Source organism: Dipodomys ordii, unplaced genomic scaffold (genome assembly GCF_000151885.1).
Source record: "Dipodomys ordii isolate 6190 unplaced genomic scaffold, Dord_2.0 Scaffold56, whole genome shotgun sequence".
In the NCBI taxonomy this organism is placed as follows: Eukaryota; Metazoa; Chordata; class Mammalia; order Rodentia; family Heteromyidae; genus Dipodomys; species Dipodomys ordii.
Genome location: NW_012267272.1, coordinates 1,923,453 through 1,949,769, shown reverse-complemented (window position 1 = coordinate 1,949,769; position 26,317 = coordinate 1,923,453). Strand labels below are relative to the sequence as shown.

The following is a 26,317-nucleotide window of genomic DNA, read 5'->3' as shown; positions in this document are numbered from 1 at the left end:
GGGAAGGGAAGGTAGGGGAAAAACAAAGGAGGGGGTAACAATGCTCGATAGGAAATGTACTCAGTACCTTACTCATGTAACTAAGTATCTTTATAATAAAAAAAAAAAATTTTAAGTATACATATGGGTTTGCCTAGCATGTACAAGGCCCTACGTTTGATTCCTTAGTAGCACATAAAGAAAAATAAATAAAATTAATTTTTAAAGATATATGTATATATTTTGTAATAATTTTAGATTCTATAACAGTTCAAATAATGTCAAATTTTTAATGAAAACTAACAAAATGAAAAAATAAAACCTTTCCAAATTTCAGTATAAAGCTTGGATTTTAAAACCACCATAGTATAAAGTATCTTAAATGTCTAGGATTTTTCTAAATTAATAACTAAGCAAACTAACAAAACCTTATTATTAAGCAATTCCTATGTTTTTCTACAGTAAAACTAATAAATGTTAAGACTCTAAGTCTAAATAATCCTAAAATAATTTAATTAAATGACATTTTAAGGATAATGAAATATGCCCCAAAAATAACCATATTAAGTTCTCAAAAGAAACACTTTCAATTACTTGCAAAAGTGTATTTACTGAATTTAAATTATGTTTCTATCTATTCTAGTTTTACATTATTTCAAGTTGTGTAGATTCACAAAATTAATAAGAACTACAAGAACTCATTTTTACCTGAAAGGCAATAACCGACAATACTGCTTTTTACTTTTTTTAAGACATTGAATAGTTTGGCTGCAATTCAGGCACCTGAAAAGCCTGGTAGAAGATATTAGATGTTCTTCTCCCCATCCCAAAGATGCAAGGCAGAAACCCTCCACAGAGACCCAGAAGCTTTTTGAACTCAGGCAAGCTGTGTTCTGCAAAAAGGTCAAGTGTGAGCCACTCCCCTAATTCTTCACATCCAAAATCAAAGAAATTGTATCAGATCAGAATGGCTTTCCTTTATGTTATTCAACATGATACTGTCACCCCCAAAAAGAAACTATTAATCTGTGGATTAAAATGTATTATGTGTGAGCATATAGGTATGCAGATACATTTGGCAAGTATGAGGCCACCAGAAGCAAAAAACTGAATGAGGTCCTAGGACAGGAACCACACTCACTCTCAAGGATCAGATGTAAAATGTAATACATTAAACAACTGCATAAAAGCCCATAGTGAGACAGGCAAAACATGCCACAAAAGCCGGGCACCGGTGGCTCACGCCTATAATCCTAGCTACTCAGGAGGCTGAGATCTGAGGATTATGGTTCAAACCCAGCCCGAGCAGGAAAGTCCGTGAAACTCTTATCTCTAATAAAAACCAGAAATGACGCTGTAGCTCAAGGGGTAGAGCACTAGCCTTGACTAGCTTTGAGCTGAAGAGTGCAAGGACAGCGCTCAGACCCAGAGTTCAAGCCTCATGACTGACAAAGAAACAAAAAACAAAAAACTCTACCACAAGGGAATAAAAGGCAAATAAACTCTGGGCCCTTAAGCTGTTACCCATCAAAAAATATGCTTTCAACAGCTTTGCCATCAAACACCAGGTTAGGCCCCAAGGTCTGAATGATAATAGATTACTCAGTACCTGTTATTCAAATTATAACCTGTGGGATTCAAGATGGCTACAAAAATTACCAACAGAAACAAGAAAGAATTGCTAAAACATGAGACAGAGGCCTAACCAAGTCCTACAGCCCCTTTGCAGATAAGAACTCCAGCGTATTATGAATTGCCCAGGTTACTTTACAAAACTTAAAAGCTGCTTTTGCTTCAAAACAAAACAAAACAACAACAACAAAAACACCTTGATTTTTCATAGCCTATAAATCTCTCCTGAATGACTAAAATGGGACAAAAGGTTTGACATCTGGGTCTTCAGATTATATCTATCCCTTTTGCTACCTCAACTTCTCCTTCAGACCCTACCCGGCTTTGCATGTAGACATGTTGATAATTTAGCGTTAACTTGGCTCCTGCATGGTCAAGCTGGGGTGTGTTTCTTCTACCTCACTGCTGTACTTTTTTCAGCAGCTTAAGCAATGAAAGTTCTTTTGAGCCTTATAAATTATGTGTTTCACTAAGAGCAGAACGAATGCCTCATGATGATGACGCTGGAAACATAAGGAACTCAGTTCCTGGATTAAGTCTCTGCCTGCTAGCCAGCAAACTTCAAGGCCAGAAAGCTTGCACACAGGAACGAAAACATCTTTATAATAGTGTACCCAAGACCAACAGGCAGTTACCCAATTTAGCAAACCCCAAATAAATCAATGAAAGCTTGCTGCTTTCCTCATTCTTGAGTGTAACCTAGTTCCTCAGGTCAATGCTAACTCCTTTTGGCTCAAGTTGACTGGTTGGAGCTACAGTTACAAGAAAGGAGACTTGCTTACCTTTGTTCACAAATACAAGGTTTGCCCTCAATTCTACTGTTTCCATGCCATAAAATCCTGCCATCCAGTATCAATAAGAGTATGACAGATTACAGCAAAACTTACAGGCTCTTCCAAAAAGCACTCAAGTGCAACTTGAGGAAACTAAATGGTGCTGGTGTAATAAAACATGTTCAGCACTGGAATGTGCAGACACACTGAGACTAGCAGCCAGTTTTCAACCTAGATAATGCAACAGGCCCATCTATGGTTTTATATCTTATTTCCTATGAGGGTTACAAAGGACTCATTGGGGTCCAAGGCACTTAGCTCAGACTTTCCCAGTCCCAGCTCCAGCCCCACAGGTTTTCAAGTTGGATTTGCAGCATATAAAAAGTTTAGTGGCTAAAGCATAAAAACTCACTAGTTGAGCCAGGCACCAGTGGCTTACGCCTGTAATCTTAGCTACTCAGGAGGCTGAAATCTGAGGATCACAGTTCAAAGCCAGCCCTGGCAGAAAATTCCATAAGACTCCTATCTCCAATAAACCACCAGAAAACTGGTGCTGTGGCTCAAGTGGTAGAGCTCTTGCCTTCAGTGGAGCTGAAGAGCGCAGGGACAGCAGGTCCAGAGTTCAAGCCCCACGACCAACACACACACACACACACACACACACACACACACACACACAAATCTCACCAGTGGAGTTCCCAGCAGCAGAAAACTGAGTGGCATCAAGGAATTTTCGTGGAGTAGGAAGATTTGTAACATCCATCAGAGGACCAGGAGAGACATCTTTCACATGGGAACTGCAGAGACAAGAAGCAAGTTACATATCTTAGCTATGGTAAATAAGGCTACAATAAACATAGTCGTGCTGGCAGCTTTTGTGTGGTCTTGTTTGGGACCATTTGGGTAAATGCCCAAAAGTGGGATTGCTGGGTCATAGGGGAGCTCTATGTGGAGTCTTTTGAGGAACCTCCATACTGCTTTCCAAAGTGGTTGAACAAGTTTACATTCCCACCAACAATGCAGTAAGGTTCCCTTCTGTCCACATCCCCTCCAGCATCTGTTGTTATTAGAGTTCTTGATTATAGCCATTCTAACTGGGGTGAGGTGGTATCTCAATGTTGTTTTGATTTGCATTTCTTCTAAGGCTAGAGAGGTTGAGCATTTCTTCATGTGTCTATTGGCCATCCTTCTTTCCTCTTCAGAGAAGTTTCTCTTTAAGTCTTTAGCCCACTTATTTATTGGGCAGTTGTTTCTTTGAAGATTTGTTATTGTGGGATTTAATTTTTTGAGTTCCAGATATATTTTAGATATGAGACCCTTGTCCGTTATATGGCTAGTGAAGATCTCCCAATCCATGGTCTTTCTATTCATCTTGCTAGCTATGTCCTCTGCCATGCAAAAGCTCTGCAATTTCATACAATCCCATTTGTCCAACCTTTCTCTGATTTGTTGTGTTTCTGGGTCTCTATTAAGAAAATTTCGGCCTGTGCCAAGGAGACCTAGGGTTTCTCCTTTTCCATCCTGCAATGCTCCTCAGTAGATGAATGGATCAAGAAAAGGTGATATATATACATAATGGAATTCTATGCCTCCATCAGAAAGAATGACATTGCCCCATTTGTTAGGAAATGGAAAGGCTTGGAAAAAATTATATTAAGTGAAGTAAGCCAGGCCCAAAGAAACATAGGTCCCATGGTTTCCCTTATTTGCAATAACTAGTATATGTCTGAGACAAGCAGAAAAGGTCAGATAAGTCGATGTTAGGGAAATGAACCCTAAGGTATGTATTCAAATGTTTTTTTTTCTTTCATGCGATTGTTTCTAACACATTTATAAGATTATTTCTTTGTTGCTTTGTATGTCCCTCCCCCATGGTATAACCCCTGCTTTCACTGTATTTGATGTTGTTATAATTTGTGGAGGGGAAGGGAAAAAACAAATCGTTTAAATAGGGATACAGGTGGACCCATTGCAACAATGTACAATTCCTTATGTCTAAAACGAATTTTACAACTTTGGTGGGCAGGGGAGGAAGATTGGGTGGGGGGAGGGGAAGGATGGGATGGGAAGGGGAAACAAAGGAGGAGGCTACAATGCTTGATAAGAAATGTACTCATTATCTTGCCCATGTAATTGTAACCCCTCTGTACAGTATTTTCACAATAAAAAATAAATAAAATAAATTCAAAATAAATTCAAAAAAAAGAAGCAAGTTACTACTTCACCCAAAACCAAGTGAAGTCCAATCAGTGCCAACCCTTCCCACTTTCCTTTCCTCATGAGCCCTCTACACAGTGAGTTTTAACAATTCCCAAGCATATTTCTAGCGAAATAGTATTTGTCACAGCTAACAGTGTAAACATGTATTCTGAGATTTTGAAGTGTTTAAATTGCTTTCTCTTTTCATTCCAATATTATGCTTAACACACAAGGGCAGCCAAGATCCTGTGGATTACTACCTAATAATTCAATTAGACCAACTTATCCTTACTCCTTATTGTCCCTTACTATTCTGCTACCAAAAAAAAAAAAAAGCAATACAAATCATATCATGATAACTAAGCAGAGTTTTATTAGTACTTCGGGTGTGTGTGTTTGTGTATGTGCGTGTTGGTCCTGGGGCTTGAACTCCTGGGCACTATCCCTTTAAACTCTTTTTTTTCAAGGCTAGCAGTCTGCCAAGGAGCCACAGCTCCACTTCTGGCTTTTTGGTTAACTGGAGATAAGATTTTCATTGACTGTCCTCCCAAGCTAATTTCTAACCGCAGTCCTCAGATATCAGCCTCCTGTGTAGTTAAGATTGCATCTCTGAGCCACCAGCACCCGGCTTAATAGTACTTTGGGGGATTTGGGTGGTTGTTGTTTTGTTCTTTTATAGATACTGGGTGCTTGAACTCAGGGGCTTGCTGGGCTTGCTTGCTCCTTCATGGACTTGCTTGCTCATAGCTGCTGTACTTCTGCTGTAGCCCAGCTTTTCTAGTTAACTGGAGATGGAATTTCTCTGACTTTTCTGTCTTGTCTGTTCAAACCTTGATCCTCCAGTTCACAGGCTCCGGAGTAGCTAGGATTACAGGCATGAGCCATTAGTGCCTGGTGGTTTAACAGTACTTAATCTTCTTTCAAGCTTGTGTTTTAAGAGTTTTTTACATAGTTGAGGAATTCACAAATCTTAGCTTTTTTCTAAAAGAAGTTTATAAATTTCAACAAATTGAAAACCCCAATAAAGGCTGACTTAAAGAATCTCACACAAGTTTATTTAGTATTTAATACCTTTCCCCACAAAAATAAGCTAACCTCTCTTCTTAATGATTTAAAGTTGTCAAAATAAATACATTGATTTTTAAGTGACACAAAGTTTACAAGTTAATTTTCAAAGTAATTTATTAATTTATGAACGCACATGCTGAGTACAAAAATTAAGGCAACACTAAGACAAATAATATCCCACCCTGCTTCTAAAAAACAGAATCATTGCTGAGGGCTGGTAGCTCATGCCTGTAATCCCAGCTACTCAGGAGGCTGAGATCTGAGAATCAGAGTTCAAGGCCTGCCCAGGAAGGAAAATCTTTGAGACTGTTATCTCCAATAAACTACACAGTATAAGTCAGAAGTGCAACTGTTGCTCAACTAGTAGAGCATTAGCCTTGAGCAAAAGAAGCTCAAGCACAGCAAGCACCCAAGCCCTGCATTCAAGCCCTAGGACAGACTCAGCAAAAAATAAAAACCCAGAATCATCTGACCATGAACCAGTGGTTCATACTTGTAATCCTAGCAACTCAGGAAGCTGAGACTTGAGAATCATGATTGGAAGCCAGCCTAGGCAAGAAAGCCTGTGAGATTCTTATCTCTAAGTGTCAAAAAAAAAAAAAAAAAAAGGCCTGTAGTTGAGCTGTGGATCAGGTGGTAGAGAGTTAGCCTTGAGCAAAAAAGATCAGGCATAGGATTCAAGCCCTGAGTTCAATCCCCACCCAGGATCAGCACACAAACACATATTCATACACATACACACACACACACACACACAAAATCATCTAGCCACACTTCATATACCACAGAAATGCTTATACAATGCAATACATAGCTCTTATTTAGTACCAAAGCCCATTAGTAGTAATGAATGACTATGGCACAGATTTTCAAAGTGTTTGTTTGTTTGTTTGTTTTGACAGGGCAGGGCAGGAATAAGAGAATAAAAAAAGATAAAGTAATAGCAAAAATATAATGAATATCTGTATGTTCACTCACAGTAAATTACCCACCCTACTTCCAACAGCCTTTTTTGGAATAAAAGTACTAGTTATGCATGTATTTTATTTTATTTATTTTACTCTGTGCAGTGCTGGGAATCAAACTTCTTGTTAGGCAAGGGCTATACCACTAAACTACACCAGCAGTGTATATATTTTTAACTAATTTTAAAAACTACTTGCAGAAACCCTGAAAAAAATATGCTTTGTTAAAATGAAATTATCCCTTAAGGCAGTATTACTTTTGTTGGGTATTAATAAGTGTGATCCACTGTCCCAGACCTTGAGGACAATTATGATGATTAAAAGGAGGATGAGTCAATTCCTGATCATCTATGAGTGGTTGGTGCCCAGTGCTGAGAACTCAAGAACAACCAAGATATGAGCTAAACTAAACTTAACGCAATTCTAGTACTTACAGTCACTCCCAAGTTAATCTGAAACTCGGGTGAAGATAAGATATACAAGTAACAGAAATGGTAATTATCAGGAATTTTAAGGCTGCATTATTTCCAATAACTCTTTGCCACCAACATAAAGCTTCAAGTCTCAAATTGCCTAAGCTATCTTATGCAAATCCAACAGTCTTCACATCCAATGGCTTTGCAATAGTGTATATATTCTATAAAAATCCGTTTGATCACAGATTTATCTGTTCTTTCATCTTTTATGACTACTGTTGTGTGTTAGCTCTCCGCCCGGGACCTGCAGGTATTTAAGACAGGATCTCAGCATGTCACTTTCTACAAGTCACAAATCTCATCCTCCAGTATGTGCACGACCCTTGCCTTCTAAACTTGCTACCCTCAACTACTTTTTTTAGCCACTATTGTTTTAACCAATATTGGAAAACCAGCTGTTACCTGCTATTTATTCTTTGGATATACAAGTCCAGAGAGATACAGTATTATCACTGAGGTATATAGTGCTGCTGCTAAGAAAAAAATAATTTCCACTTTAAATGACAGGAAATGTATGAAGAAGGTGTAATCTTTTATAAATAGTTAAATAACAAAGAAGCTATTTATAAAGCAGGATAAATAAAGATATCAATTAAGAAAATGCAGGTTTGGGTATTGCCTAATAATAAATGCAGGTTAGGGTATTGCCTAATAATAAAGCAGTACAATTAGTACCTGTGTGTGCATTGATGAGAACCTATAATGGTGAACACCTCTATGCACAGAGATGTGCACATGATTCACAATAGATTAAAACCTGCTATTATTTTCTCATCTCTAACCAAAAAATCTATTTCAGTTAAACATAGGGTGATAAATGACTTGCCATTTCAACTTTGAAAAACATAACCTCCCGACTTTATAATCAGAGCCAGAAGGGTCCTCAAACTCCAATAAACTTTTAGAAAGTCAATTTACTGCAAAACTATTTTCATAGAGTCATCTTTCTCTCTCTAAAATTTTTCCCTCAGGCCTCAATTTTCTCCTTTGTGAACACTAACCCAAAGGCAAGTAACTTTGGAAATGATTTTCTTTCTTTCTTTTTTTCCTTCTCTCTTATGGAGGACTTGGCTTTAAAAGTCAAGAGAGAAAGGGGGAACCCCACTCTTTTAGTGACCACAGGCAGGAGAGCTAGGTGGTGTGACCAAGTATCACACTGAAGTACTCTGCACCTTAGATTTCAACCTGGAAGAGAGAAAAAGGCCTCTTCTCCCCATATATCAGAGATAAAGTTGGAAAAGTGTTTTTTTTTTAATTGTGAGAATTACAATTACGTGGGCGAGATAACGAGTACATTTCTTATAAAGCATTGTAGCCTCCTCCTTGTTTCCCCTTCCCATCCCTTCCCATACTCCTCCCTCCCCCCAGGAAAGGTGTTTATTGACTCCTTAAAAGACCTTTAAACCTCTCAAAGTGTTTTAGAACAAAATATAATTTAAAAATTCTTGTTTAGAAGTTTGTGATTAATTCAAATGCTCTGGCTGATTAAATTTGGAAGAAATATTGATAGGAATTTTTTTCTTTTTCAGTAATATCATTACAAATTTTTCCTTAAAATCCACTCAAACTCACAGTCAAGAGTTGAAAATAACAAGTGAGACTACATCCCTCCTAGTGTAAGACAGTGTCACCAAAGCCACCAACTGTGCTGTCGCAGATACTGTTTTGCTATTTACTGACAACATGGTGAACAACAGTACAAGTAAGATAAGCAAGAGTTACCTCCCACCTTAACCCTAAGAACTTTCTGGCCATTAGTCAACAACCCAATTTGCTTCTAAATATGTTTGATTTCAAAGTTTCAACCCATGAAAACTGTTCTTTAAAAAAAAAAAAACAAGTTACAAGTGCTGACAGCTTATTAAACATTTGCTCTTCAGCTTATTAAACATTTGCTTTTTAATTCAAGTGTATTTCTGTTCTTTTCCTTAGTAGTAGTTTCAATTATGGCCGAAATTTATACCTGGACATCATCTGGCTGATTTTATTGTCAAACAAAGATTGACAGAGGTGGTTTGAACTTTAAGCTGTAAATCTAGAAACTAAAACCTTCACCGCTATAATCAGAGCAGCTAGCGCAGTGCCTGTCAAGGAGCAAATGCTCATAAAAGTGAGGTAAATCAAATTGAACTGAGAAATGTCTGACAGAGATAATATGCCCTTAGTAAGAAATTTTAACTAGACAATGAAACGGGAATGGCTGGTACAGTAATTCTGTACAGTCCTAAGATCTGGCTGAACATAACAGAAAGAATACTGAGTGGTGTAGAGGAAATAAAAGTTAAAAAAGAATCATGATTTCAAATGTCTAAATGTTCAAATAACCAAGAGTGAAGACACAGTGACAGACAACTAAGTGAAGTTAAAATTTTAAATCTGAGCAGTTTTTTTAGAAAAGTACTAAAAGATTATAAAAATAAAAGACATATGTAAAAAAAATCTTTAAAAATAGGTAACAAATGATTCAGAAGAATATCTAAGGGTGTCCAAAGAAGCAAGGCCAAAACAAGGAGTAACCCAGGAAGCATGCATCGATAACAGGATTAACTTCAAAACAATTCTGTTTTCATTTTATATGGTTTTATGTAATTATATAGGTCTAAATTCTGGTTTGAAAACAGAAAATTTTTTTTACTCCATTAACATCATTTTGGTGAAATGTTTTTTTAAATACTTTAAGAAAAAAAAGTATCTATCCACCCCTACACAACACCTACATACACACACACACACACACACACACACACACACACACAAAATCAGAAAAGTCGCACACACTATAACATTCTTTGGATAGTTTTGAATCCTAGCTCTTCAACAGTATAAATATTTTCTTCAAATAAGCAGCCATGTTGGCCTCAGTTCCTGTGATTGTTCATTTTAATTGTCATCTTGGAAGGATTAAGAAGCACCTAGATTAGTAAAGAATGCCTCTGGACATATATACGGTAATTTTCAGGTCATAAAGGCTCTGACACAGTGAATAGTGGATTCAAAATCTGAACAGACTATTGGGAGGTAAGAGAACTGTGGAAAATGCAGCCAGGTTATTAGGGCATACCCTTGGGCACTATACACCCTCTAGCCAGTCTATATGTTCTGCTTTGTGGATGTCATGAACAGCTCTGTTCCATCATGATGGAATAAAACCATGAACTAAGATAAAATAAAAATAAATCTTTCCTCGCTTTAAAAGTTGGTTTTCAGGTGTTTTGATACAATCATGACAAAATTGACTAATACATCTCCCATGCCACTACTTACTGGTGTGAACTCTGTCTAAGAAATGTTGAAGTCCCATGAACCCTGGGGGTGGGTTCTGAACTCACTGTAGTCCTACCAATCTAATTTTCTATTTGCATGTTGGTACTGTTTTGATTCAAGTTGCTTTATAATATATTTTAGTATAAGAAGAGCTTCCTTCATAACTTCTCAAATTTTTTTTATATTTTATTTTTTGTTGTTGTTGGTCATGGGGCCTGAACTCTGGGCCTGGGCTCTTCTGATCAAGGCCAGAGCCCTACCACAGGAGCTAGAGTGCCACTTCCAGTTTTTTCTACTTATGTGGTTGCTGAGGAATCAAACCCAAGGCCTCATGCATGCGAGGCAAGCACTCTACCACTGAACCAACTTCCTAGCCCTACTTCTCAATTTTTTAATAATTCATTCATATTTATTCTTCCATGTGAAGTTCCATGAAAAACTTCTAAGATTCAAAAATCTCAATGAAAAAAGAAATCTCAACAATATTATTATTAGAATTCACATCTTTATGTTCTAAGAACAGAGAGTATTTACTTATTTATTCTATATACGATTTTTCTTACTGTTTCATGTAGACAGGTATATTTCTTTTGTCAATTCTACTGGACATATAATTTGTACTTCACAAATCTCTGTTATGCATGTGATATCTTTTATTTCGTTCTGCAATAGAAATTTGTTCATAGGTGTTTTATTCCTTTGTGAACCAACCATCTGAGCAGTATGTATTTGGACACAATCCTCATTGTCAGTGTCAAAACAAAATCAGGGCCCGCCTCCTCTTATGGAAGCTAAAGGAGGCCTGATCTGGCCTGGGCTGCTCAGCAAACTGGTATACCCAGGATTTGAATTGTGAAGAGATAAAGGAAACAAGCAGAACGCTAGAATCATTTACAAGGAGTTTAAAATCCAGCTGTTGTCCACAGTGTCAGGAACTCTACCAACCCTCATCCTGTGGTTTGTCTAAGACTGTGTGCTCCGTTTTTTAAATTATCTTGGCCCCCTACTGGTTTGAAAATCTGATTATATAAATTTCCCATCGATTTTGTATAATATCTAATAATGTTTCAACAAATTCCATTCTTGGTTCAGTTATCAGGACTCATTTCCACTAGTTGTAATCACAAACTCTAATGAACACACGATCTTTTGAAAAAGTATGTTTTATGTCATTCTATTTGATTATTCTACTCTTTTAAACATTTTTCCTTTATTATACAAAGGGTTTTTTTTTCAGTGATATTTGCATACACGCATATATTGTCTCTGGGTCAAATCCATGCTATCTATAGCACTGTTTCCTAACTTTCCTCTCTGTCCATTCTCCTCAGTAAGTTTTTAGTGGGTTTCATAGATATATAAAAGCTATTTTATCATAATTATTCCCACAGGCCTCCTCATCATCCTCTCCTTCCCCTTTATTTCCTCCCTCTGGGCCCCTCTCAATCAATAGTCCCTTTTTACAATCATGTCACATTATTTTCTTAAGTTTAGATTTTACATATGAGTGAAAACACAGTATTTGTCTTTCCAAACTTGGCTTATCTCACTTAATATGATAATCTCCAATGCTACCTATTTTTCTATAAATACTTCAGTCTTCTTTTGGCTGAAAAATATTCCATGTATATTGTACTTGCTATAATTTGATCTTTGAATAATACAGAAACTTCTAAATATACATAACTAGAATACAACTAAGTAAATGAAATGTATTTTCTTTAAATATTAGAAGTCCAAAACAAATCAATTTCTGACTCACTTTAAACAAAAAAAGCATTCCTTTTTATTTCTTGCCTACTCAAATTTCCAAATCTCTACTATTTTAGTATAGGTATATAAATGTTATTTATTTTAAGAGTGTTCCTTGACCATGTAAGCTTTCTTTTTCAACAATAGTCTTCAGTTTATGGTTTTGATCTTGTGCAAAAATGTGCCATTTACATATATATATACACATATACATGTATATACACACAAACACACAAAACATACACACATTTAACAATATGTATGGTCATCACAGTTTTTTAAGCTACCTATAACTTTATTGTTAAGTTACAATTTTAACTTATGTCTGAGAGTTCATCCTTGAATATTTTTCTTAGAATTAAAAACACTAGTCTTATTTCTTGTTTGTAAATGTACACAGTTACAAATGTATACCCTGTTGCTGCCTATGCTAGGTATAGAAACCTATAGTTCTAATTCCTTTATTCAACACTGCTGACTTTACTGTCTTTGGATGTTTAATATTCAGTAAATGCTGTTGTACCGGAGTTTTGCTTCCTTTATATATCTAAATTGAGGTTAATTATATTTTAAAAAATAGTATTGATCTGAATACAACAAACGTATTTTTTTCCTCTTATAAATGAGGCAGCCCATCCAGAAATCAAAAAGAATTTAGATGTTATCAAAGAGTTTAGGATATAGCATCTATTCTCAAGGTCATCTCAGATAATTTCCAGGTGTCAATCCATGTTCCAGAGCTAAGAGACAAATGAAGAGCAAAAGAGGGAACATAGCAGTTTGGTTGGCACCTTTGTCGCTAAGTCTTCATTCAATTATTTCTAAGTACAAGTTCCAATAATAATAGTTCCTCTAACCACATAAAACAGTGGAAAGTGAAGCCTTTTAGTTGAGCATTGTTTTAGTGTAATACTTTCGAAAATCAATCAGATTAATCACTATATTTTTCATTTTCATATTTATCACCTTTATCACCTGTCTTCTTCCTTCCTATGATGAGTCCATTTTCTACCCATATAGTTAATTCTTCTCTATAATCTTTTAAATCAAGATGTAAATTTTCTTATTTGTAATGTATTTTAATGTATTTTTAATGTATTTGTATTTAATGTATTTCTATCAGCATCTCTCTGTATACCATTCTTATAGCCCCACATTGCTGTTTTACACAACTAAGTTTGCTGCATAAAACTACAAAAATACAATGATGTGTGACAATAAGCACATACAGCAATGGCATCTGAACCAGGCTGTGCAGGTCTAACGGTTTGCGAATGGTTCCACATATCTCTCCTCCTCTTCCACTGTCATTGTCATGCATGAGAAAGCACACCTAGCAGTACAAGCAGGTTTCAAGCTTATGCTTAAGGTCTTAATGATCCACAAAAGCAAAAGCTCCAAAAGCAAAGGTAGGAAATAGACTTCTTTCAATACAAAGAAGAAGGAAGGTGAGATTATTTGGAACAATCATCTGATGCACAACAACAGGTTTCTTGAATCATTTGAGAAACCTTAAGCTTAGTCTGTAAGTCCTTGTTTTCTTAATTAAAAAATTCAAATAAATCTTCTTCTGAGATCTGAAGGAAATGGTCATTTTCTATAGAAATTCACATAAGTCATAATGATTCTGTTTTATTGTTTACACACAGATTACTTTGTACTCTGCTGCAAGAGTTACTGACAGAATAACACTATTTAGATATAATCTTCAAGTTACATATTCACCTGCCCTATTCAGATCTAATTTTGAAGTTAAGTCTCAGGTACATACATAGTCCCTAGCACAATTTGTGTGCCTAGTCCAATTTTTCTAATGAGCATCTACTGAAAAGAGATAGAAATTTCTCTCTTTTGTCAGGGTATCTGACTAAACTGAAGTATCACACATGAAGTTGGCAATTTTTGTTGAAATAAAATAGGACTTGAAAAGACTTCATTCCCAGCATACACTGCTTCCAGTGATTTTCTGATACACGGCTGGATGAAAAGGCACACACATGTGTATTTCAGTAGATAATGCTTAAAATCCCCTCTGAAAAAAAATAGAATGTTTACTTAAAGAAATTCTGGAAGAACATATATCAGCTATCTGATATATACATATATATATTAATGCCAATGAACAAATCTTAAGATCCAGTCATTCCCACAGGTCTACACTAACCTAATCAATTTTTTTGTACTCATCTAGATCCTTAAGTATTAAGGTATTGATGCTACAAGCAGCCATGGAGTCAAAGAAGAGTGTTCTCTCTAAACCTCTCCTCAACTATTTCTTAAGAATTATTGCTTAAAGCTGAACTTAGCCCTAAGTAACAAACAATCTTACAATTTTAGCTCATATTTATCTGTGGTTTTAAGTTGGCTAACTTACTGTCTAATTTAAACTTTTTTTTTTCACATTCTCTGAGATATACAAGAGTATCTCTAACCCAGAATGTAAGAGGCCCATAGGAACTGGTTCTTATAGGTCCTCACAATAAATGAGCAATGAATACATAAGCAATCCCTGATGCCAGCCTTAGAACATGGAGTACTTGCTATTATAAAACCATCTTCAGCCGGGCGCTGGTGGCTCACACCTGTAAATCTAGCTACTCAGGAGGCTGAGATCTGAGGATAACAGTTCAAAGCCAGCCCGGGCAGGAAAGCCCGTGAGACTCTTATCTCCAATAAACCACTAGAAAATTGTAAGTGGCACTGTGGCTCAAGCGGTAGAGCCCTCACCCTGAGCTGAAGAGCTGAGGGATAGCGTCCAAGCCCAGAGTTCAAGCCCCACGACCCCCCCCAAAAAAAAAATCATCAAGTTTCAGACATTACATTTAAAAGACACACACACACACACACACACACACACAATAAATCAAACAGCCACTAGTAAAAAGGCTCTGACCAACCTCATTTTCCCTTTTTCCTTGTTCCGCTGCACAACTCGGCTAGTGGATTTGATGTACAGATGTCGGTGCAGTTCATCTATGAGAACCAAGTGCAGGTTCATCTTCTTGCTGTGAAGCTCAAGCCTAAGATCACTCAGTCCTTCTACTTGGAGCAGGGGGCCCTCCAAAGACTCTACTGCTGACACCTGACAAGGAGGGGAAAAAGAGCCAATCAAATCACAAGTAAATAACCTACAATATTATAAGTAAGAAAGACATGATCAAAGTATATCATATATATGTGCAAAACTGTCATGAAGAAGCCCACTGTTTTGTACAATAGAAAAGAAGAAAGACCACTTTTAAGATACTACCAGAGAGTTTCTCAGAATGTCAGTATACATCAGACTTTATTCAGTACCATGTATATAGACCTAGTCTTGTCCTTACAGGATTTTCCATGTAAAATAGATAAAGCAAAGAAAAAAACTCTACAAACAGATAAACACAAAGTCATGTAAAACACCATAAAAGGGCTACAAATTCCATGTACACACACGCACTGCTTGTCAAAAGACACTTGAAAATTGACTTCCCCAATTAAATATGTCACTCCTATTATTTCAAGAATCCTATATTCTAATGGTTTAAATCAACTTTTAATCAAAATTAGCCTTTTAAACCTAAGCCTAAATTAGGACACATTGTATGAATGGTTTAATAGCTAATTCTCCTGGTGACCAAAAAAGAGCTTGGTGTAAGCCTATTTTTCTACATAGAACTAGGCTCCCACTTTTTCTCATGTACAATACATACAGAGTAGAATGACTTTTTTTGTACCTTGATACTATAGGTTGAAAATAGCAATCATCACCTCTTCCTGGCCTAATGTGATAGAAGAAATGGGATTTGAATGGTAATAGAAGAAAGACTACAGATAGAGACACTCCTGGTGTGAAGTGGCTTAATAGATTTTTTTAAAAGAAAAATGTTGGATGAATCAAATTGGTATAGAATGTCTACAATAAAGGGAAAAATGAAACATTCTAGGAGCCTAAAGTCACTAATTTTAGATTTAAAATATTACTACAAAAAGGAAAGAAACATGTATGGTATAATCTCATTTATTCAGGTGTATGAAACTATGTCTCTGTGTATGTATATATATATATATATATATATATGTATATGTATAGATAGATCTTTTATATCTTTTAAAGGAAAGGTAAAATGCATACTCTAGGTACTATTACTTGAGACGGAAAAAACAAGGAGAATAGCATAAAGAACTTCAAAAGAAAAAGCATGAAGTATAATAGACTCCATGGATAGTTCACAAATAGTATAACTCTTTAGAAAGACTAAATCAATGAAACAAAATAAATACCAAGAAATGGGTAATTGCAAGAGGGGAGTGTGTGGCCAAGGAAAGAGGAGAGGAAAAATGAAGGGGGAAGTAAAGAGAATGTAGGCAAGTCTTCATTGTTTGTACCACAAAATTAAGAAAAAATAAGGGAAGAGGTAGGTGAAGCGGGGGAGAGGGGGCAGGGTAAAATGTATAAAAAAAAAAGATCACAGATCAAGATGCATTGTATAAACAACTATGTTAAATGGCAAAAAATTGATAAATATCATACAAAATTAAGAAAAGTGAGGGAAGGGGTGGGTTGGAAGGGGTGGTTGAAAATGTTGAAACGGATGACATTAATCAAGATGCACTGTATCCATAAACTGAATTGTTGAGTGGCAACTCCTTTGTACAACAACTTAAAGATAATAAAAGTAGCCAGGTGCAGGTAGCTCACACCTGTAATCCTAGCTATTCAGAAGGCTGAGATCTGAGGAGCGCAGTTCATAACCAGCCCAGGCAGGAAAGTCCGTGAGACTCTTAGCTCCAATTAACCACCCAAAAACCAGAAGTGCTGTTGTGGCTCAAATGGTAGAGCGCTCGCTTTGAGCTGAAGAGCTCAGGGACAGTGCCCAAGACCAGAGTTTAACCCCCACTACTGACCAAAAAAAATAATAAGAATAATGAAAGTATTTTTTTAAGCATTAAGAAGAAAGCAGAAGAGGTGATAAATAGCCAAGTTTAGAAAGAAAATCACCTCCCTAAGAAACTTTTGACCTCTTGCTATTCCCTACTCAGGTTATGCTTCTAAATACTTCTAAAAGGTAATGTAAGAGGCAACTTAAAATATGCTTTAACTGGGCACTTGTTCCTTCACCCCTATCCTTTTTATCTGTGCTTTATGATCAAAGCTATTCCCTGCTGCAGTCACTTTATCATCACTGTGGTCTCCAGAAAAAGTGGGATTCACCAATAAGTACCTTCAAACATGCACTGACATATTCTTACCATCTTACAGAAAACAACCAAAAGCTCAGGAGATCACCCACCAGGCAACTTATGCCTGCTCTGCCCTAATAATAAAATTATAACAACTTCTCTAGAACACCTCAAGAGACAACGACTGAGCTAATGGTCAATCAGGCCAGACATATGACTTATGGCTGTTTTAACTAATCATATCTTTCTTACCACCTACCCACAATTCCATTTACCCTGAGCCAATGCCTGTACCCCTGAAAATGGCTGAAGATGTACTGAAGTGCTGTTTTCCCATGGCTGCCATGTAATAAACCTTTTTCTTTCACCCTGTATGGACCTAATGAAACACTGAACTTTGGGGGAAGGGGGTGTCTAAAACCCTGGTTTCAAATACAGGTAGTGGCAACAACTAATGAATACTACCTACTTCAGAGTAAAATTGTCAAACACAACTATGAATACAAACAAGCCCTTAAGAAAAACTACTGATACAAAACTGATAGGGAAAACCATGAAACACATTGGTGATCAATAGTGTTGACCACCAATTCACAACAGTTTAAGAAGCCATCTAGGAATTTATGGACAGTGTTTAGGGGCCAAATACAAACCAGACTGAAATGGGTATTTTTATTGTTGCTTTCTTTTTTTTTTTAAGTGCAATATCTTACCACGCAGCACATCACTTGTTTTGTGATGGGCTATCAAATGTCAGTAGCAAAGTAAGTTCCCTTAAGTTAAACAAGAAAGAGTTGAGGAATGGAAGAGTGACAAGCCGTGGGCCAGCTCTGACCTGTGAAGCCTGCCAGTTCATTTTCACGCTGACTTGCAACTGCCCCTCCATGACAGCCCCTGGGCTCTGTGCAAGAAGCCAGCAAGTCCAAATGGAAAAACAGCCCCACAAAATGACCAACATGTCCCCAAGGAGGAAAAACAACAACAAATTCATTTACACTTATGGCCTAAAATGGATTTTAACTCGGGTCTCTAGTGAAGAAAAGAGGATGCATTAACCTTCAGTGACATCGAGATCTAGAAAATGAAAAATAATTTGGCAAACCACTGGCCCATCATGTAGCCTTATCCCTTAAGGTAATTAAATCCAGCTGAGATGGTTAAGCTTAAAAACCACCCACTGTACATTCATACTTGATTTGTTTGCAGGAATTTGCATGAAGATTTTTTTAACCCAAACAGCTTATGTTCCAAATAAAAAATTAAATGACAATGTCAACTGTCAAAACCAGCTAATTGAAATGTGTCTTAAATTCAAGTAAAATACTTAAGCCTGTACTGAGTGTTCAAAAATTAGTAAGTACCATAGAAAGGACCTACATGGTGTTTTAATGCATTGTTTTCAGCAACGGTTCTTTCTTTCACCAAACCACCATGCTCATTAAAATAACCCAAAATATAAGCACTTAGACAGACAGACAGACTAGATAGATAGAGAGAGAGAGAGAGATAGAGAGATAGAGAGATAGAGATAGACAGACAGACAGATAGATAGATACATTTTATATATATATATATATATATATATGTATGAGATCATGGATACTCAGATCTTTAAAGTTTGAAAATTTGCCTCAAAAGAGAATAGAAAATGTCTTCTTATATCTGTAAGAAAATACAGTACTTTGTTTTCTGGCTTTAACTTATTAAAAGTATATTTATAATCTAGAATTATGGAAGGTAGGCAAGGTCATTGTTTGCTCCTATCCTAACCTTACTAAGTGGTACATAAGCCAATTTAAAGAAAAATTGTTACCAAATCAACATTTGATCTCTAGAACATCAGTTTAAAAACCTGACATTTTTCATGTCTGGTTTTAAGTAACCAGTATGATAAAATGTACACATAAAATGTACATACTTTAGAGAGGCACTAATCAACAAACCAAGACTGATGGTTAACTTTATTGTACCATTGGATCTTGTTTCCCAGTATTTCCTAATTCTTTCCAAGTATTAAGATTTACTAGAAATCACTAAATGATCTTTATGTAAAAACATAACTAATCAAAGATTATTTCTAATATGGTTATTCTGCAAATTATTTCACTGGGCATATCAGTCAGCTTTCCAGCCCAGGGACAAAATACCTGATAAAAACAAGATATTTAGAAGGAGATACTAGCTAGGTTGCAGTAGCTCAAGCCAGTAATTTTGGAAGGGAGAGATCAAGGAATAAGGGCTCAAAGTCAGCCAGGGCATAAAAGTTGGCAAGACTCTGTCTCAATCAATAGCTGAGAATGGTATCATAAGCCTGTCATTCCAAGCTATTGGGGAAACACATGGCTGTGTGCAGTAACAGGAAGAAACACAAATCAGAGGCTTGCAATCCAGTCCTGTCTTCCCTACTGCACCAGAGACCAGCTACAAAGCCTTTAGATATCAGTGTTTGGGAGACATTCAAGATCTAGATCTTAACACTTGGGTTTTCTCAATTTAATAACAACAGATTACTTTTTGAATAACACATTGGTCAATTTCAAAGTATTTAGGAGATGCTGTTGGATTAAAACAGAGATCAACAAAAGGCTTCCAACAGGTCATTTGCTATTGAAAAAAAAAAAAAAAACTTCCAGGGATGGAGGACAAAAAGAGTGATGGAGGAGGTGAGATTGGTTGGAATATGTTATAAATGTGTGAAAATGTAACAATGAAATCCCCCTGTATAACTAATGTAAGGTAATAAAAAGTTATCAAAATTGGGTTCATAAGTATGACAGTCAATAACTGAATAATCTCACAAGTATTAAAATTATGAAACATAGCAGATGAAGGATCAAAGAGACTACATACAGTGTACAGTGAATTGGTCAGTGCTGTTTATGGAATCTATTCACTAAACAAACACCGTGCATTCAACATCCCAAATGATTATGAACCACCTAGAGTTCTCCAGTATGCCACACATGTCTTAAAGTGAGATTACTGCTTAATGATATGAGTCAACTAACTGCATTTGAGATTTTTCTGACATAATATGTAAATAAACACTGAAGAAAAACAGACACTACAACCACAGAATTTTTTTCACAAAATACTTATTACCATTATCATCTAACAGAATTAGTGCTCTGGACACAGTTAGACACTGCACAGACAGATAACAAAAAATCTGGCTTAGAGCTGAAAACAAATATTTCCTCTAGGATTATGAAGATAAGCAAACATTTTCAAAATGTTTTAATACATGATATTGAGCAGGACAGCATGTTTTGCTATTTAGAAAGTTATCCATATAAGAAAGCAGAAATTCTGGGGAAAAAAGTCTCTGTAGCAAAAAATCAGAATCAGTTGTTCATTTAAAATGTATTTAATACAGAATTTTAAAATGCTTGCCTCAGGTTGAAATATAAATTTACCACAATGGAGATTCTTCATAATTATAAACAACCATACCCATAAGTTCTTTCCCAAATTTCATTTCTCAATTGAATTTCACAGTAAAGAATAGGAAATGACAATTTCATACTTAAGTGCTTCTCTTTAACTAGTCAAACTGAAGTTTTATGATAAAAGGTCTAATTTTGTGCTGTCATGATCCAATGGAATATTCTGGAGAAACTATGAAGTTGGCCATTCTCAGCAGTTGACTGTAAAAATGCTATTTAAAATAAAAGAAAAACTACTGCCATTTTTTACTTTTTTTTGGGGGGGGAGGGAAAGATGAGACTCATAAGGCTAAATGATATTAGTAACTGTTACTAAAATGAACTAAAATTCTCTCTCTCCTTCTCTTTCTCTGTATATATAGAGAGAGAGAGAAAGAGAAACAACCTGACAATAAACTAACCTGCAGCTAAACCAACTAAACCATTAACTAGGTAATGCAAAGCTAATATTTACAACTATGCTCTTGGAAGAAAGCAACTGTGGAATCAAGAAGAAAGCCATAAATGAGTCAAAAAAAAAAAAGAATTTCACTCAAGACTGTGATAATTACTTAGTTCAGAAATGTTCTAACACTTATCCTATTAAAATAGGCCATTAAGTCCTCTGAGTAAGATAACATAACGGTACTGAAAATGTTATCAAGGTTCTAGTTTAAGGAAGTTTTTGGTTTGGGGTGGGGTTTTTTGTTTTGCTTTGTTTTTGTCAGTGTAGGGCTTAAACTCAGGATGTGAGTGCTAACCTAGAGCTTTTTTGCTCAAGGCTAGAACTCTACCACTTTGAGCCAGCTCCACTTGCAGTTTTTAGATGGTTAATTGGAGATAAGAGTCTCATGGCCTTTGCCAGGACTGGCTTCAAATCATGATCCTCAAGTCTCAGTCTCCTGAGTAGCTAGGGTTACAGACACGAGCTACCAGTGCCCAGCCTATGAATGAGACTTTTTAAAAATGAAATTTCACTATCCTAGAGAACTGATACCTCTCCCTGAACAGTCTCAATGAAAATCAGAACTCTAAAACACCTTCAGCTATGATTAACTTAGTGCTCAGATCTGTTCACTGTTTCTTTGCCCATGAACACTGTAAGGCAATCTCCAGTGACTTCAGGCCCATATCTCCTAGGTTACCCTCTGCCCCAATGTGCCTGCTTCAAAACACTGGAAATCCCAGATGAGCACAAGAAGCCCACCCCACCCCCACATTCTCTGTGAAGCACAGTGAGTCAGACCACCTCTAAGCAAGCAGAGTTGAGAGAGATAACAAACACTACATGTTTCATGTATTAATTTCAACTATATGAAAAACATTTTTATAGGTTGAACATGATCAACAATTGACTATTTTGCATAGTTTAACCTATGAAAATTGTCAAAATCAAAATGAAGTCAATTATGGCAAACTCTAACTAAAAAGAGAGGCAATAAAGGAGACACACACACACACACACACACACACACACACACACACACACCTGCCTGATAAAAATTATTAGAGACTGAAAAACACAACCTTGCTCCAAGATTACAGAGTTACACAAAGAATACTTCTGAAAGGACACTTTCCCAGCAGGTGCCTATTTAAAACCTGGACTGGTAACACTCTTGTTACTGATCTTTGTAACTAACAACTGTTTCAAAACAATATATAACCTTAATCATTTTACTTCTAAAAACTCTTGTCTTCCACTACCACTTGGATGTGCCTATGATTTGTCTTATCACATGTACTACCCTGGATTGTAATCCTCTGTTTCTTCTTGAATAAATTCATTTCTCTAGAGAGCCATGCTCTAAAGTTGACACACCTGAAAGGTATAGGGATAAGTTGAAAGCTTTGGTACATCACAGCACTCACACGGAACATTATGAATTTTAGAGAACTTTGAATTTTTAATTGCCTCCTATAAATTGAGAGCAATTTTACTAAAGGGATTAATACCAAATTATTTGTAAATAATACAGAAGTACAAGCAAGTGAACCAATGTTAAACATAAACTCTGTATTCCTTCCATTTTTGTTTACAGCATGACTGGGGGAGGGAATTATCAAAGGCTAGACTAATGCTCATGCAAAAAATCTTAGTCAGGGTGAGAGGAGAGAGGGACATGTAGAATAAGAGAAGAATAAAGAGAATCCAGTCAAGGCTCTGGGCTATAGCCAAAGGTTTAGATAAGTCCTGGGGGATCTATAGGAAAAACAATCTCTGATCCTAGCTTTACTTAGGACAACTAAAGAGATGTTTTTGTCTCGCCCTGCTAGAGTCTGGAGGCCTGGAGGCTATTGGCAAACTGGTACTTAAGATGGGCTCAGCAAGAAAATAATAGCTATATCACAGAGCAAGGCTAAGTGCCTGGAGCAAGAACACCTCCCTGCCCCCCAACTCTACAGCCTGTATGCTAATCAACACTGATCAAATGGGCAATCAAAAATGCCCATTCTTAAATCAGTCTGATAACATAGTATTGATCAGACCCATTCAGGTGCCCCATCTCCCTCAGGAAACCCAATACCTATAATGCAGACTCAGCCAGCTCTCCTTGCCATTAGAGGCAGGAAGCTGTCTACTTCCAGTCTCCCTTCATTAAGAGCAGGGTTATTGCATGTTTTTATTTAATAAACTTTCATCAGCCCAAATGAAGGGTTGTTATTAGTTGAACTAACAGCCAAATGATAATGCTCCAGAGAGATCTCAGTGCTTGTTGGTGCATTAACAAAGAGAGAAGAAGGGCTGAGGTCAAGCATGTGTCAATGTAAATGAGAAGATTAGGTACTAAGGGCTTAAAGCCATAGACTGCCCAGGAGATAATGGAATTTACAGGATAAAGCAAATGAGATGAAGTTATTGATAAGTGAATGAAAGAAGGAGAGTCTGTAAAATACAATGCTGTCAAAGAAAAAGGCCTTTTACTAGTGAATTACTTTTTAAAGCATCTTCAAATCTATATTCAGCATAAAATTCAAGAGATCAAATAGTTCGAGCCTCATCAAAGATGTCATCCCATTACATGAAAAACAAACTTGTTCTAAAAGCATACCGTTTCAGTATGCTATTCTTAAGCTTTCTTTGTCTCACCCCCTCTTTTTAATATTTTTTTCCTATTAAACATGTGGCATGTTACCACGAGTAATCCCAATTATTTTCTTAAAACAAAAGTTACCAGTTGTTTCTTACTAAAGTAGGGACAGCCAGGTGTTCTAAGATATTCCATTAGCCTAAGATATACAAAATTATAGTCACTGAGAGATGAACTGTATTGTATAAGATCTCTAAAAGAGGTCAAGACTAGGATTCCACTTCAATTTCACAAATTAAAAAGGGAAAAAGGCAATGCCGACAATGAGACTTCTTTCTTAAACTTAATTTTTATTCCAAATTCCAAAGTATATGTTTAACTAAAAAAACCTGAAAGACAGACACTCACAAAGGAACTCATGTGTAACCTCATTCATCAGATGAAATAATTTACAGTACTTTAACCTCATTCTATCCAGTTATCTTTGCAATCAGTTTGACCAAAATAACAACAATAATAATATTTTAAATATACCATTTCATGTGGTAATACATTGGCAACATATATCCATTCCCAAAATACGTGAGTTTTTGTATCTGCATACTATTCCACAATATACAAACTTAAATTCTCTGTATTTTAACGTATTGCTTTTTTGACTTTTATAATTCTTACAATAAAATTCTAAACACAGAATAACCAAAACTATTATTTCTTCCTTTGACAAAAAATTCTACAAGTAGAATTCTAAGCCTAAAATTACGCACCTATTTAAGGTTCTAAGGTATAATAATAGCAAATTGAGAATCTCATTTATCTAAAAGATCTTAAAACAGATCTGTTCCCAGTTATTTCCCTGAGGAAACTGAACATTTATAACATCTTCTGAGATAGATACATATTGTAAACTGCTTTTAGAAAATCACAGGAGAAAAAAAAAAAAGGCTTCCTTTTCCCAAACCTCATGATCCCTTCAATTTGCAGTTGTTGTCAATACTCTAAAAGCATTAAAACCCAGATTTCTCCTCCAAAATTTAAGAGACCACCAGAAAAGACATTTTTATTCAACAAGCATCCAAAAGTCACTTACTCCATCATTTTATTTATTATTTTGGGACAAGAAAAAGTTTCAGAACAACTCTCTTCTTAAGAGTTGGCGAAGGAGGTCTCTGAGAATCACTTCAAGCTCATACTTACATCAAGACAATTTCACCCACATTCAGCAAGTGTACCAAAGTCATTAGAAATGTTCAGCACTTATACAGCTCTTTACTAATATGAACTCTTAAAAGCCCATAATAGAATATGAGTGGAATATGCCTATTCATTTTAAGAGCTAGGCAACCACAAGTAATTAGTATTGGAATAAACCTTCAAGAAAATAGACTCCTTAGCAAGCTCCTTCTGTCATGTCAAGCTCTCAAAAGCTACTAGTTGGCATTCTTAGACGACCATCAAGTGAAGACAGAAGGCTCCTATCAATAACAGATTATTACTGCTGCAATTGCCACATATATTTGGTTCCCATCTAGCCAAAGACAGACCTGCTAAAAACCTGATCAAAAAAGCCCACATGTGAAGTTTAAGTCAAAGATGGAAGACAGCAAATGACTTGGATATTATTTTTTTATTTTATAAAATAATGTATTTCATTATGATGTTTTCATACATGTATACAAGGGACTTCAATTACACTCAACCCCCATTATATTCTCTTTTCCTCCTTCAGTACCACTTTTATGTTACACTGTTTTGTTTTCAGACTTTACATATGAGAGAAAATGTGTTATTTGTCTTTTTGAGTCTGGCTTATTTTGCTTTTCAGCTACTGATGGGCACTCCGGGCTGATCTGAGAACTAGGCTGTGGTGAATAATGCTACAATAAATATGGGTTTCAGAGTGCCTCTACCCTATGCTGACTTAGATTCCTTAGGGTTATATGCCCAGGAATGATATAGCTGGATTGCATTTTTTCATTTTGCAAAGCACCTCAATTCTGATTTCCATAGTGGTATGCAACAGTTACATTTTCCTGACTTGAATATTATTCTTGATCAAGATCATTCCTCCTAAACAACACAGATACATATACATATAAACATTAGTAACAGAGGCACCAGACTGGAAATGATCCTCAATATAAACAAGCCCAAGACTCCTTTCCTGCCTTTTCTTTTCCTGGCATTGGGTAATGCTGATGACAATGGTGCCTACACAATTTTGAATTTGTTTACTGCTTTATATTTAACAAAGCATTTTTCCACACAAGCTCATTTTCAGTCTCATAACAATTCAATAATGTAAATATATACATATCTTCTTTACAAATAAGGACGCTGAAAAACAGGGAAAGAGTATAATTATCTAAGATCATACTGAGGAATCAAAGCTAGAACTTGTTACATTTAAATACATTTGCTTCCATTTTTTCACAATGCACACAGCTACCATTTGGGCCCTAATTTATGAAGACCCTGCAATAAATAAGAGGAGGACAAACAGTAAACAAGCAAGAATCTGATCATCAAGATTACAACTCTAAGAGTTCCAAGTCATGCAAACTTTCAGAGACATCTAGCTGAACAATT

General features: G+C 36.1%; 1 protein-coding gene across 3 annotated transcripts in view; it reads right to left on the bottom strand.

Moving 5' to 3' along the window:
- The window catches only part of Exoc4 (exocyst complex component 4), a 691,471-nt gene that overhangs the window by 623,633 nt on the left and 41,521 nt on the right, over window positions 1-26,317 (bottom strand). For all 3 annotated transcript variants that reach the window (XM_013021696.1, XM_013021697.1, XM_013021698.1), the window contains exons 4-5: window positions 15,006-15,190; window positions 3,072-3,181 (exon numbers count right to left, since the gene is read on the bottom strand). In XM_013021696.1, coding sequence (XP_012877150.1) covers window positions 3,072-3,181; window positions 15,006-15,190 — 295 coding nt within the window. The remainder of the gene's footprint in view (window positions 1-3,071; window positions 3,182-15,005; window positions 15,191-26,317) is intronic.